Source organism: Anguilla anguilla, chromosome 7 (genome assembly GCF_013347855.1).
Source record: "Anguilla anguilla isolate fAngAng1 chromosome 7, fAngAng1.pri, whole genome shotgun sequence".
NCBI lineage: Eukaryota > Metazoa > Chordata > Actinopteri > Anguilliformes > Anguillidae > Anguilla > Anguilla anguilla.
The window spans coordinates 5,060,290-5,074,815 of record NC_049207.1 but is presented as its reverse complement, the minus strand read 5'-3'; the positions used below and the strand labels follow the sequence as shown (position 1 = coordinate 5,074,815).

The 14,526-nt window shown below is 42.7% G+C and overlaps 2 protein-coding genes across 4 annotated transcripts in view; one reads left to right on the top strand and one right to left on the bottom strand.

Moving 5' to 3' along the window:
- The window catches only part of mapk8ip2 (mitogen-activated protein kinase 8 interacting protein 2), a 40,893-nt gene extending 39,223 nt beyond the window's left edge, over positions 1-1,670 (bottom strand). For 2 of the 3 annotated variants that reach the window (XM_035426115.1, XM_035426117.1), the window contains exon 1: positions 899-987. In XM_035426115.1, coding sequence (XP_035282006.1) covers positions 899-972 — 74 coding nt within the window. In that variant the 5' untranslated portion in view covers positions 973-987. Of the gene's footprint in view, positions 1-898; positions 988-1,018 lie in introns of those variants that run through there. The other variant, XM_035426116.1, reaches the window with a different exon arrangement.
- Positions 1,671-3,568: 1,898 nt separating this feature from the next.
- chkb (choline kinase beta) lies at positions 3,569-13,309 on the top strand. The gene is made up of 11 exons (XM_035426937.1): positions 3,569-4,464; positions 4,880-4,988; positions 5,738-5,851; positions 6,019-6,152; positions 6,627-6,731; positions 7,589-7,647; positions 8,040-8,133; positions 8,651-8,759; positions 9,110-9,216; positions 9,604-9,685; positions 10,651-13,309. The coding sequence occupies exons 1-11, from the start codon at positions 4,190-4,192 to the stop codon at positions 10,705-10,707; spliced, it is 1,245 nt and encodes a 414-aa protein (XP_035282828.1). The 5' UTR covers positions 3,569-4,189; the 3' UTR covers positions 10,708-13,309.
- Positions 13,310-14,526: the final 1,217 nt, after the last annotated feature.

The window sequence follows — 14,526 nt, the reverse complement described above, 5'->3', positions numbered from 1 at the left end:
AGTTTTTTGGAAGTCACTCACAGTAAATAGGACTGCCTTGTTTTGGTGAAATGACAAGGTTAGGTTATTTCCAACCATGATTTACAAAAAATAAAGTGATCTATTTTGGATAATTGTTCTACATTACAACATTTCACCCAAACCCCAGTCCTCTGACATCCTCACGAAACATTTTGACAATATGTCACAAAGAACATCCTGTGAGTCTAACATCAGGCTATCTTCTAATGCTTTGCAGGTGAACTTGCTAAAACATCTCTCATACACAGGCACGCATGGACAGGAAGCTTTTTAAACTAAAATTTCTTCCTCAGGTCCCTATCTCAGTGCTGCATTGACTGAGGGATGGAGACTGGCCACCGCATGAAGTTTCAAATCTAAGCCCAATAAGTTATGCGTGACGGTAAAGTAGGATCTTGGTAATCATTCCCCGGGTCCTTGAACTCGGACAAACCATTCGAACTACTGAGGTTTTAGAGAGCAGTTTTTTATTATTATTTTATGACTGAGAGTGAAATTGATAAATACTTCAGCAACAACCCTGTGTCAAAAAATGGCTTAGGGCGTCGGCCTAAAAGAAGGCTAAACCTCCAGAAGATGCTTTATATGAGCAGGAAATCAATTGCTTGCTCCCTTTGAGATCATTGATATCCATTTCACATCCGTCCATAGCTCTGATTCAATTTTGTGACTGCGTACTAGAGGCATACACGAAACACTTTCGCCATGATATCATATTTGCGTAGCGTTGTATGATTTCACGACATAGTAAAATATTTACAAACTAATTCAAATAAACACTATAGCGGACCAGTCATCAAGGTTATGTATGTGCTCTTCGTGAACCCAAATTATTCAATACAGCTATATCAAATTGACCTGCCGCGCTGTACCCTACCCGGTGACATTCGATTGTGTCCCTGGCCGCTGTGTCCTCTGCAGCAGGCTCTCTCCAGTACCTCGCGCGCACATCTTCGCGAGAAAAACTGGGACGTCGCCCCGTGACATTCTTGCTTACCTGCAGCCAGGGGGAGAGAGGGAATGGAAGGTGGAGAGCGAAAACATCTCAGCCCTGTCCGCCATCTTCTTCCACGGTTGACACTAAATGACTGCAGATAATCACAAAACACGGCCCATTCACAGCCAGATAGGATGCAGACAAACGAGATCAAGGGATGACGGCGATCAGCTGAAGATTTTCTCCCCCCCCTACGGCCACACTGCAGATGCCGCCGACTCGACCTCGCCAAAATCACGCGCGTTGAGTCACGACCATTAATTCGGAAAATCCACGTCAGGCAGCGTTATAAGACGTTAGTTTTTTCCTTATGCGAGAAAGAGGTCCTTTCCATATACCAAAAAAATAGTCTTTTTCCTTCTATGCCGAATGTGAGCCGCCTATACTGCCGTCAGCAGTGAGCAAAGGGGGGAGAAGCCAGCGCAGTCTCGCTGCCTTCAGAGTACGCGCAGTCAAATCTCCAAGCTCAGCTCCGGCGCTACGCAAAAGCCAGCTGCATGATGCTGCGTGTGGGCAGGGGCAGTACTGGAAGCGAAGAGCAGGAAACGGCACTGCGGATAATCGTATTACGGCTCGCGCTCGAGCCAGATGCGCCCAGGATGTGCCCGACGCTGTCTGTCCCATGCGTTAACCACTGGCTGGATTATCAACATATGAAATTAAAGGGGGCGGGGACTAATAATAATAATATTGTTCTCGTATAACGTATATTATAATAATGTTCATAATAATTACATTATTATTATTATATACATGCACAATTATTTCCACTGTGTTTTGGATAAATAGGCTATTGTGCCACGTGACCTTTTTTGAGGTGTGTCAGAGTGATTACTGGAGGCGTTGCATCAGAAACGGTTGAAATGCTGGATGGAGCGCGCTGATAATTCCAGTCACAGATGCCAGATGTACCTCAGTACCATATAGATACGTCATGGATAATTCCAACGAATTTCTACATAGGTTTTGAAGATTTCAAGACAATTTTATTTCGAGTTTAAGCCAAGGCTTTGCTGAATGCATTTGCATTTTAAAATTCAAAACCCATACATAATCACACTTTAGCAAAAGCAGGAACAGATTCGTTTTTGATCGTCTACAAGTTTAAATTGCCATTTAGGCAACCACTGGCGTCTTTTAGTTAGTCTCATTTTAGTATCACATATATGCACAGGCTATCAATAACGTGAATGAAGCATATGAGTTATACGATTTGATGTTCTCGTTGAGAAGACAGTAGGCTATAACGGTTTGTAACAGTTTTACAAAGGGATACAGACTTCTCTGCCCTTGTGATGCTGTACACGGTTGTCAAAGGACCCGCGAGCTGCGGGGTTTTCTGGCGCTCTTCAGCGGCTCCGGTGCTGAATTCCTTTTGGGGATTATAGCGACACCTGCGGTGAGAAAACGCATAGCAATTTTACTGCGATGCCTGTGCCTACGAATCCTACAAACAACTGTATACAGGTAGCAAACAACAGCAACAAAACATAAAAACAGGGTGTTGAGCCCTTTCATGTGGCCAGTAGGCCTACTGCTTGTATGCATCTCCAAAATTATTCACACTCTGAAAAAAAGATGAAAAGATGCATATTTTAATTCTCAAAAGTGGAATATACATCTAGAAATCATTAGCTACTTTAATTCAATGGAATGAACCAAAGTAACCCTTTAAACATACCCCTTTCCCCAAAAAAGTATCACAAATGCTCATACCCTGTTTTCACTGTACTCTGTGAAGCACAGTTTGAGGTTACTGGCAGGAAGAACCAGTGATTTTTTGGTAAAAATATCTTGGCACTTGCTGATTCTATTGACCTTAACAAAAGTCCCATGACCAGCAGATGCAATCCTATAACATCAAAGATACCCCACTGTATTCCAACATAGGTATGCCTTTTTTTCAAACAGTCTTTTTACCTATTACAAGGAAATAGAATAGGGTCCAAGTGTAGAGACGAACACAGGGTACAGGGGAAAGTTGAACAAAGAGTACTTTACTACAATAACTATCTTAATAACACAAACATAACAGCAACCAGTTCAACCACAAGCAAGCAGAAGCAATGCGCATAGCGCTAACAGCTAATGGAAAAAGACGCAAACAAAATGCGACGTCCAAGCAAAGAAACAGGGGAATGACACACTGGGGTTGGGGAACTGGCGGCCTCTGGTGGGAAGAAATGGGAACTGTGACAATTTCCAGCGCCAAACATTTTTATATTTGTGTGACCATGCAATGACATGTAAAGGTGAAACTGTTATTTGTGTCATTTGTTGTAATTATTTGGGGTGTGAACTGTGGCAAGTAAATATTAATATTGTAATATGAATATAATATTTAAATTCATATTAAGTAACTCGGCCGCCTGAGTTAGCACTGATTAAGGGCAAAGCCCAGTCAGCACCAGCACGCTTTTTGTTGTACTGTAAACACTGGAACTCTCTTACCCACAAGTCTTTGCTATAGTAAGCCAGGGGGCTCTGTAGTAAGCGAAAAGCGGAATCTCCGCCCTTCATGTTTCTAAACCAATGTATGCGTTTCCTGTCCCGGAGACTGTAGCAAATGAGATGACGAGTCAAGGTGGCGTGAATGAAACTGCGTGTGCCATGATTTTGGCTGTAGGGCGGATGTTATATATGTTATGATTTTGACAGATATAATCCAGATTAACGTTTATTGAATTTAGCGTGTCAGCTAGCTCTCCAAATTGCTAACTAGACGGTTGTCAGAACTAAGAATCATCGTGGCTCTAGACTATGTTAGAAAGCTATTGGTGCACATGCTGATTAGTAGCTAGCGAGCTATCGAAGTAAGTTAACGTTAGTCTTTGAAATAAATAAAAGCACTGCGAATTTCTGGTACCCACATGCTCCGGATAAACAGGTCTGTAATTTGCTTGAATGTAAGCAGCTAACTGGCTATCTGGGCAAGTTATGATGTTTGTATGGTTGGTCGAACATCGATAGCTAACTTCTTAGCTTGTAGAGACGGTTAACTAGCAGACGTCGAAGTTATAAATTGGTTGACGTTAGTTGATTACCTATTTAGCTAACCTTTCCCGGGAAGGTCAGACCGTGTAACAAGCTCGATATCGTAATTATACCGTTCTAGCATTACATTTTAAAGCATCATTTAACAACCCGGCTAAAAGTAACTAACTGGGCACAATGCAGAGAAGCATTCCTACAGTGAAGACGGAAGACACTGGATTTCATGCGCCGAAAGGAAAAGGAGACACGTTGATTAACATTATCAAAGAGAATCATCTGCGGGCCCCGAGTCCTAATTATGATGACGACTCGGAAGCCGAGTCGTACCGAGATGGGCACACCGAAGAGGTTGACAGGGACACGAGGGTCAGGGCGTACGCCTGGTGCCGGGACTTCCTTTCCGGGACGTGGAAAACCATTCACGAGACGGATTTCCAGATCAGCATTGTCCGGTAATGCGATGACCAGACGAACCGAAGTAGAACATATGGCACCTCTACAGTAATTACTACAGTTGTAATATTTCTTGCCAGCCAAGTTCACAGACCAAAAACAACCAATATTATTGGTAATAATCCTGCTTTTGACAGAAGTGTCCAGTTAAAAATCATACCACTTTTTTTAATGTAGAGGGTATAATTATCCCTGGAACAAAAACCAGCATATATGCTGGGTCCCTAGAGTGTATAACCCTTGATCTAGGACGTCCAGTAAATTTAAACTTGAAGATGTCCAAAAGGACCAAAACAACGCTGTTCTCTATTGACACATTTTTTAATGAGTTTCAGACCGATAGGCTATTGCTTTCAGTTATATTCTGATTGGTCTTTTCTTTGCCTCAATTTATCTGGATGTGCGTTATTGCAGCGGTGGCCTGAGTAACCTGCTGTACCTGTGCAGCCTGCCCGACCACGCGCAGTGCGTCGGTGACGAACCGCGACAGGTGCTGCTGCGCGTGTACGGAGCCATCCTCCGGGTCAGTTCTTTTCCGCTGGCCTGCGAATATACAGAAAACGCCAGCTTTCATTTATAAAAGATTGCAGAAACGGTCTCATTTCTAGCTCATTTAATATTAGTAGTTCGCTTGCTGACTGTGCAAACTACCATTCTGCTGCAAAATATATATATATTTTTTAAATATTATTTTCCCGACTAAACTCCTACAGTTTTTAAGTTAGACATACTACAGCAATAATGATATCCTGTGACTACTACTAGCCTTACTACCACTTCCAATGCTGCTCATAACACGCTTACGATACTTATATAACAATATGCTATTTTAAAGATAGCATAGTACCTGAGCTTTCAACAAACAGTAAACAATTTCTTCTGGAACTTGACTAGTTTCAACATTGTATTCTTCTAAATTTCAATTGAATGATAAGAAGCTTTCAATTTGGCTTGTTGAAATGTAGTTAACATGTTTTTAAGCATTGTGTGGTAATCAGAAACGTTTAAAAACACAAGACCTCAGACTTGCATACTTCAAAGTACGGATGGCTCAACATCACCATTTCTCATTGTTGCTCTTATGGTAATATTATAAAATTAAGCCCCAGCTTTCCATCCACTGTTTTAACTAGCTAGAATTTGATTCCGCGTGTTTGCGATGTTGACTTTTGAGGTTTAGAGATGTTCAGCAGTGTTAATGTTGAGGATGCAGACAGTGTTGCTTTCGGTAAACCAGGCTCTTATGCGTGGATTTGCCTGCATGTGTGGCAGGGCGTGGACTCCCTGGTGTCGGAAAGCGTGATGTTCGCCATTCTGGCGGAGAGGCAGCTGGGTCCAAACCTCTACGGCGTCTTCCCCGAGGGTCGTCTGGAGCAGTACATGCCGGTAAGCGGGAGTCCCGTACAGGACAGGGGTTCACAACGCCCCCCCCCCCACCCCCCACCCCCCCCTTCGGCACATCACGGCCCGTCAGGACGGGCGCCTCTTCAGTAGGCCCGTGGGGTTTTGAAAGCAGTCCGTCGCGAAGCATCGCTCTGTTGCGGGTTTTTCAGAGCAAGCACCTGCGGACCGAACAGCTCCGTGACCCGGAGGTGTCGGCGGAGATCGCTACGAAGGTGGCCCGCTTCCACGGGATGGCCATGCCCTTCAACAAGGAGCCCAAGTGGCTGTTAGGGACCATAGACAGGTACAGCAACACAGACAAAGGTAGAGTAGCGCCATAGGAACGGTCGTATACAGGTACAGTACCACCACAGGAACCCTCATAAACAAGTACAGTTACACCCCAGGAACAGTCATATACAGGTATGGTCACATGAAAAGCGTGGTTACAGACATATACAATAATGGCGAGCACAACTGTGGACTGTTACGGGTATCCATTTCATTCTTATGTTTTTCCAGCTAATATATCTGAGAATGTGGCTAGCTTCTCAAATGAACGTTGTGTGTAATGTATGAATATTGAAGTTTATAGATCCTGGATATTTTATCAATTCTGTTTATTTACTATGACTAATTAACATATGCATATAGGCTTATATATTTCCTGTGCACATCTATCAGGCAGAGGAGGAATTGACAGATGTGTCTTGTCATAAGATGTCATGTTGTCAACTTGTTTTTTACAGAAGAGCCTAATCTCCACCTGTACTTGCAGGTACATGGAGCAAGTTCTGCAGCTGAAGTTTGTCCGGGATGCTCACGTGAAGAAGTTCAATAAGTTGATGAAGTACAACCTGCAGGCAGAGCTGGAAAGCCTACGGTGAGGGCGGGGCTAGGGGGAGAGGGCGGGGCATTAGTTTGACTGGCAGAATTTCTCTGGAACTGAAAGAATGGCATTTCATCCTTCAGCACACAAGCCAGGCCTCTTGCGTAACTAGAGGAACTCAGCTGTGAAGAGTCTGATTTAGCACGAGTTCTCCGTGACACGCTGGATGTGTACCAGTCAAGTGTTTTGATATGGAGAGCAAAGTGTAGCGATTGCTTCATGCGCGTCAGCAGCTGGCAAAATAAGGCAGTTCCACTCAGGACAGGGGTCACGACCCCTCCCACCACTGTCAGGAAGAGGGTGGCTTTGAGTCATGAGTTTGCAGCCTTAAAATCTGGCAGGCAGCTCCGTGCTGGAAGCACTCCCAGTGTGTTACGTGTTACTGCCCAGCCACGGAATGGATTGGCGGGGCCAGGAGCCACACGCTACCGCTAAAAAAAAAACGCTCAGACCGGCCTGTCAATCACAGCGACACAAGGTCGTTGGCTCTCGCAGTTGGCGCGCGGCTGCCCGTACCGTGCAGCCCGTGGCAGTGACCCGCATTCACAGTGACGCACAGAGCCAGGAATGCGAGAGTCGCCTCTGCTGGATGCCACGTACTCGGTCACTGATAGCGCACTGCTTCTGTTTGCTGCGCAAGATCTCCAAGAAATGATAACACGCTGCTGTTGTTGCGACTCCAATTCTCTACATCAGCCTAAAACAATTTCCACAATTTCATCTCTTTTCTACATTGTCCCACTGCATTTTTTTTACCATTTCATCTTTCTCCAATATACAGTTTGCATGTTTGAGTTTAAAAAAATAAATAAATAAATAAAGTAAAACGATGGCTTTATTTCCCTTTTTAGAACACTGTTAGCAGAGACCCCTTCTCCTGTAGTGTTCTGCCACAACGATGTACAGGAAGGTAAGCGTTCGTATGGCAAGTGAGCGATGCACACTTCCTCTCTTGGAGCTAATTTCTGGTCATGTGATCCACTTCAGAAGACCAGTCAGAGTCACTTCCTGGTAAATTGGGCTGCAGGACTAGCTGGGGTGTCTATTTAAAGTGCCATGCATATTCAGCATACTTTGCATATTTGGCATACTGTTATTCATATTTAGCATACTACAAGTCAGTGTTCAGGTGACTTGCTGCATGTTTTAATGTAAGAGGGGATTCATCCCCCACCCTCTTCCTCCGCAAATAAAAAATTTAACCAAAGGACAAAGTATGTCCAAAATTCATGAATTCTAAAAATTAGAGAAATATTTGTGACTCATTTATATTGCTGAGCACTTATCGTTTTTGTTGCGCAGGGAATATTCTTATGCTGGATGGTGTTGAACAGGACCCCTCTTCGACAGAAAAGCTCATGCTCATAGATTTTGAGTACAGCAGCTATAATTACAGGTGAGGCGGTGGCTTGACACTTACCCACAATGCCGCAGTCTTCTTGAATATCATCGCACACGCAAAGTCATGTGACCTGTCGTTGGTAGATTGTAACACTCTTCTGGTGTACTAATGGCCAGAAGATGCTGCTCTCTCTGTAAGAGGTGCATTCTGTCTCCTTGCTGTGTGTTTAATTTCTTTGTATTTATCAGGCTTGACTGACAGGTGGTAACTAGTTAGTGAGAGAGGTGAACTGGACTAAATATCTATAACACCTTATCAAGACTGTTTAATGCACATTCAGTGTGGTTTCATGGGAAGATCATACAGTTATTTAGTTCAATTCACCTCTCCCTCTCACTAATGGGGTGAATACACTGCTTTTGTAACGGTAATTAGTATTCCATGATCAATCGTGAATAGCCAGTGAATCACATCGATCGTACAACAATTACTAACATTATGGTTTTGCTTCTACAAAAAAGAAAAAAAGAACGGCGTACTTGATTTTTCTAAAAATCACACTGTTCTTCAGGGGTTTCGACTTCGGCAATCACTTCTGCGAGTGGGCGTACGACTACACCTACGACAAGTGGCCGTTCTACAAGGAGAACATGGAGAACTACCCCAGCAGGGAACAGCAGGTCGGTCTGCGTCAGATGTGTTTCTCCATCCTCATTTTACCAATCAGAATAACTGTTTATGAATCCAAATTTGTTCTCCTTACTCCTATATAAATTAAGCTGTGTATGGTGCTGTACTTGTTTTGTGAAGAAGTGTTTGTTGGAAGCGTTTTCATAGGTCAAGTGAGAGTGCTGTGTAAAAGGTTGTGTAAGTCTCTCTGGATAAAATGTAATGTAATGCGTGTCAAGTTCTAACTTGACTTACTGTACCCTGCTTTTCTGTTAGTGAGCATTCTTACTCTCACTGAAAGCATAGTTCCATTTTTTGGAATATATATTTTTTATGCCTTTTATTCGTTTTTCCTTCGCAGTTGCATTTCTTCCGGAGCTACCTGGCGGAAAGCGGGGGATATACTGAGAGCATGACGGTTGAAGACCGAGCGAGGGTCGAGGAGGAGCTGATCAACGAAAGCAACCGGTATGAACACCGTGCCCCAACACCGTGCCCTCACACCGTGCCCCAACACCATGCCCCGACATGTGCCCCAACACTGCCCCAACACCGCGCTCCACCACAGTGCCCCGACACCGTGCCCCAACACCGCGCTCCGATACCGTGCACCAACACCATGCCCTCACACCATGCCCCAACACCGTGCCCCAACACCACGCCCTCACACCGCGCCCTCACACTGTGCCCCGACACCACGCCCTCACACCGCGCCCCAACACCGTACCCTCACACTGTGCCCCGACACCATGCCCCGACATGTGCCCCAACACCGTTTCCGATTCACAAAAGGCTGCGGTATGGCAGTCTCTGCGCTAAAATTCAGCTGTACTTTACGTGTCTCTCTCATCCCAGCTACGCTTTGGCCTCTCACTTCCTGTGGGGTTTGTGGTCCATCATCCAGGCGAAAATGTCTACAATCGAGTTTGGGTATATGGTAAGTACGGCAGCAACGATTCCTGAAATCAGTGAGAACCTGAGGAACAGATTTTACTGAAACAGGTCTGCTGGGTCTTCTCTTTCCCCACGAGCACAGCTGTTAGAAACACTGAGTCATCATGTTGTTCTGTTTATTTGTATGGTAACATGACATAACGGTGAGAACAGGCCATTCAGCCCAACAATGCTCGCCATTTTCCTGCCTAAATTGTACCTGGTGCTCTGGTCAGGTGCACTTTAGTTGGGAAAATGGCGAGCATTGTTGGGCTGAATGGCCTGTTCTCATCGTTATGTCATGTTACCATACAAATACATGGAACAACATGATGACTCAGTCTTTCTTAGCCTATGGTAGGTAGGTTTACTGGTGTAGATAGTCTCTCCATAAAGACCAGTGGGAATGACCAAAGGGACAAGGTGTGTTTAGGCAACGTGCAGAACGTGTCTTGAGGATTCAATTTTTTCCCAGCAGACTTTGCAGGTCACGTCAGGATTGCTAGTCAGCAGTACCGTCGCTATCTGATTGCACTGAAGCTGCTCCTCTGGTCTACTGGCTGCCTGCTGTGGCCAGAGGTCACTGCATGAAGTGTACTCTGCGAATGCAGTGATTTTATCACACATTTTGGAAGGCTGTGTATGATTCTCTGCGCTATCTTAACTTGTTAGAAGACGTTGCTATGGATACAGTTGGGCATTCTAAATGTGTATTTTGATCTGACTGTTGATTTGCCAAATAATCTCGTTGGCGTAGAAAGTGGCATTTTGCTTTAGAAGTAGATTCACAAGGCTGTTTAACCCTTTGAAGAGTAGGATTTTTTTTGGAATGTTTTTTAAAAATTTTAAGTCAGTGTTCTAGAACTGATTGTTACATGAGGGTTAGAATGTTCCGTTAAGAATGTTAACATATTTGTGATCTTACATTTTAAAGGGTTAAAATCCAGATATTTCTCTTTTGTCTTCCAGGACTACGCTCAGAGTCGATTTAACGCCTACTTCAATCAAAAAAAGATGTTTACGTAATTTGCCGACAGTCCGTTCCCCCCTCCCCCTCCCCCCATCTCTAACTCAAAGCAAAATTAATTCCGTTTACTGTAACTGGTCAGAGTTAAAGTACCATCTTTTGTGACATTCTGAGTTCCCGTTTTCAGAGCACTCTGAACTCTTCTGATTTTAATTGGACCAGCATGCACTTGGATCCCAAGCAGTGGAGGAAAGGACAAACAGCACTGACCTTTAAAAATGGCACCTGGGTGGAGAATACAAAAACCCTGCATGGGCTAGACTGATAAATTCCAAAGCAACTGTTGGATGTCGCCAGCTGTCCACAAGAAGACCAGCGCTTAAAAATACCACATGTACATAAAAACATTTACTGTAACTAATAGCATTCACGTTGATCTAATTAATATCAACGTATAACCCGAGATTCTTGTGGGCTAATACCACACCAAATATATGCTGCATGCTTTCGTTACCCTCTATTGTAATACAAAGAAAGACGTTACTGTTTTTTTTTTCTAATATTTTCTTGACGCAGAATTTATTTATTGTATGCTTGCGCATGTCAATGTAGACGGACCATCAGGAAGAAAACTCAACAGAAAGAATTTTACCTGGATTCTTGTTAAAAATTCACCTGTTATTCATATTTGTGTCTCGTTCACTGGTACTTTTTTTCTGTCATAATTTAACTTGCCGCCATGTTGTTCTCGCAACGCCGCAAAGCTAAAGGGTCCAAAACTGGCATCATCCAAAAGTGTGTTCATCAGTGTTTTGTGCATCTTTATCATTTATGTGTGCAATCTTTGTCTCATAGCTGCGTGTTTGCAAGGCATCCTGGGAGCTTCAGACCAGAACCCGTTGGCTGTGCTATCAACCCTGCGTTCAGGGTTTGATGGCGCTTGAAAAATGTTAATCGTGCTTTGCTTGTTCTTCACCTGTGATGTTCAAATCAAAGTTGTTTTCCTGTATGTACATTTCACGCTATCCTGGTGTTATTTCTTCCATGTGTTTGACCCGCAGGTAGAATCATTGATACATGAGCATGGTAGAGAAAATATTCCCTTGTATCATATTTTAGTGTCAGAATATTCCAGATTCTTTGGCTTTTTTTACGTTCTTGTTCACATATCTAAGTGAGACAGTTCTCATGGAGTTTTGAAAAAGCCAGAAAATATCGGGAGGCTGTTTTTTTGCGTTTGTTCGAAAGTTGTTTGTTCAGTATTACTGCATGGCGTGGGAACCTTACCTGTAAATACAGGGGTTAAGCTGGCAAAGATAGTGAACACAGCCAGTAAGATAGTAGACCCAAAGGACAAGAAGGAAAGCCCTCGGCGTAGCAGATGACCCTCCTCGTCCCCTAAGTTTGCTCAGCGCAGCTCTGGTAGGCGGTACAGGGTGCCCCTGAAATACACAAGAAATCTTTCGTTCCAATTGCAGTCCACCTCCTAAATCCCATGAAAATCAGACCACAATGAAATGCCCCATACTTCCCTCTTGTAGGGTTTTAAAAACATTTTTACACCATCACCTACGCTGATTTTATATTCCTATAATTTATATTTTATCTTTTTAAATGTTTTTTATACTTTCTCTTTTTCAGCGTCTTTTAAAACTGCTCGGAGGGCCAAAGGCTATTTTACACTAGTTTGGTAGTACTCTGTTCCAATTCTATACTCCCTTTGCATCACCAGAGTGGGGCTAATGTGTGAGGCCCTAAAATCGCATTGACTTGAAGAAAATTTATTTTGTAAACATGAGGCTATCTGCAAATAATTGGGCCAGTTTTGCCGTTTGGAATTTCAGTTTGGGGTCCCTTTGTCAGTTACTTATTCGGTAGATCCAAAAGACGAGCAGGCTTTCCCTCGCTTGCGTCGGTTAGCATGCGTCAACATTTGTTCTTTTAACGAAAAAATTCACTCTGCTAATTGTGTGTCTGCATATTGACCAAGTGAACGTTACGTGTTCAACTGAAAACTGATTCCTTCTGAATGTAGGTTCCCTCACAATTCCTGCATTGCAGATTACAGTTATTCTGACTTCTTTTGGGGGGGATTTTGTTCTGTATTTGTAATAATATCAATGTAACCATATGCAAATTGCCCTCCAGAGTTTATCTCTGGGCAAGTCTAGTAAAGCACAGTGGTGATATAGGAGCCCTTAAAGGGTGTGGTTACTGTGGAATGGGGGTTCTGTTCTTGTGTTTGTGTTTTAGATCATGTCTTCTGCATCTTTATGCAGTGAGAGATTAGGAGATGCCTAGTTTATATGGCCTCGATTTTGGGGTATCTTCTCAAAATTTGTTCTGTAAAATTTGGTCTGGCTTATTTACTATGACTGAACTAACCTTTCTCTGTTCCAGTATATTAACAGTAAACCCATTTGTGGTACCGCTTGAGCAAAAATAATACATTCAAATGTCTGAATATCACAGAAACTAAAGAAACTTCTCAGAATATTTTTCCATCAAAGGTGACCTCAGGAACCAGATGAAAGGTCTTGTGTCAGTTCAGATTTTTTTTTTTTTTTTTTTTTTTTGGCAGTCTCTCAGCTTTATTATTTTTTTGTAAGCTTTGATAGCAATTTTGTTTTAATTTTGGTTAATAAAACTCTGTTTTCTGCATCTGATATGTGTGTGTTCTTATTGCGTAGACGTATCTTGGTTTCACACTGGTCGACTCTAATCTGACACTAAAATGAGGTGTTATTGAATACATTATACGATACGGTACACAATACTGTTATTACCCCCATAGAAAGCAATAAGCCATTCGAACAAAAGTAATGAGCATCTGTAGTTAAATTTAGTTACTTGAGCCATAAATTGTTTATATTTTGATGACTTGGGAAAAATCTTAGAATCATCATCAATCAAACTATTGTTCAAACTGAAATACAGGACGCGTTCTTATTCACAAAGACTATTTCGAATTATGACTTGCAATAAATGGCTTTTTTTACATTCCCGTTCACATAGCTGAGCGAGACTGTTCTCAAGGAGTTTTGACCAAACTGTTTCAGTTACCGTTGGGCAGTAGGATTGTTTCAACATCTTGGGGGTTTTGCAAGACAACCGGAAAGCTGGGCATAAATCGCCAGTCTATTTTAAGACCATGTAGCGTGTAAACACGTAAGTGACCACAGCAGCTGATATCACTGCAATAGAAAGACGCCACTAACATATTAAGCACACAGGAGAGTGGAACAGAGAAAAATGATTTGTCATTACTGGCCAAATCATGCAATTTTAGAATTGCGCCACAACAAACATGGCATTGAACCGACGTGTGAAATTTGTATTCTGCTATAGTGTAAGTAGGCTGTTTCAGTGTACGGACACAAATATTTCAACTATATATATATAACTCCAATAACCGTGCTACTTCAATAAAGATCGCAAATTTGAAATGGTCCAATTCTGCGAACTGAGATGGTTGATCCAAGAATAATCCATTTGCTGTTCATTGAACTGATATTACCTCCATATTGGTCAATTTGTCAGTCATTATCTGTGTACCTGTATTTGTGTGCTAAATCTTTTTGTGAGGTCTAACGCTTAAAATGTGCTTACTATGCCGCAGAACTGCCTAATAAGACCTTAGTAGAAAAGAATTTCAAAAATTTAGTTATTGAAAAATGTAGCAATCATGCTCAAAGTCCTTAAATGCACTTATGACAAGGGTGTTTCGAACAAAACAACAGTATTTCTCGACTCATTGGCTCCATCTAGTGGGGGCTAGAGTGGAAACTCGTGCCGTACACAGTATATGGGTGAAAGATGTATCTACATAAGCACTAAGAACATTTCACACATTTAATGTTAGGAAAATATTTTTCTGA

What these genes read in the sequence shown, in the direction of transcription:
- chkb (XM_035426937.1), top strand. Translation starts at nt 4,190, where the DNA reads ATGCAGAGAAGCATTCCTACAGTGAAGACGGAAGACACTGGATTTCAT. An exon ending in CCACAACGATGTACAGGAAG is followed by an intron (nt 7,648 to 8,039) that starts GTAAGCGTTCGT and finishes TTTGTTGCGCAG; the next exon opens with GGAATATTCTTATGCTGGAT. An exon ending in ACCCCAGCAGGGAACAGCAG is followed by an intron (nt 8,760 to 9,109) that starts GTCGGTCTGCGT and finishes TTTCCTTCGCAG; the next exon opens with TTGCATTTCTTCCGGAGCTA.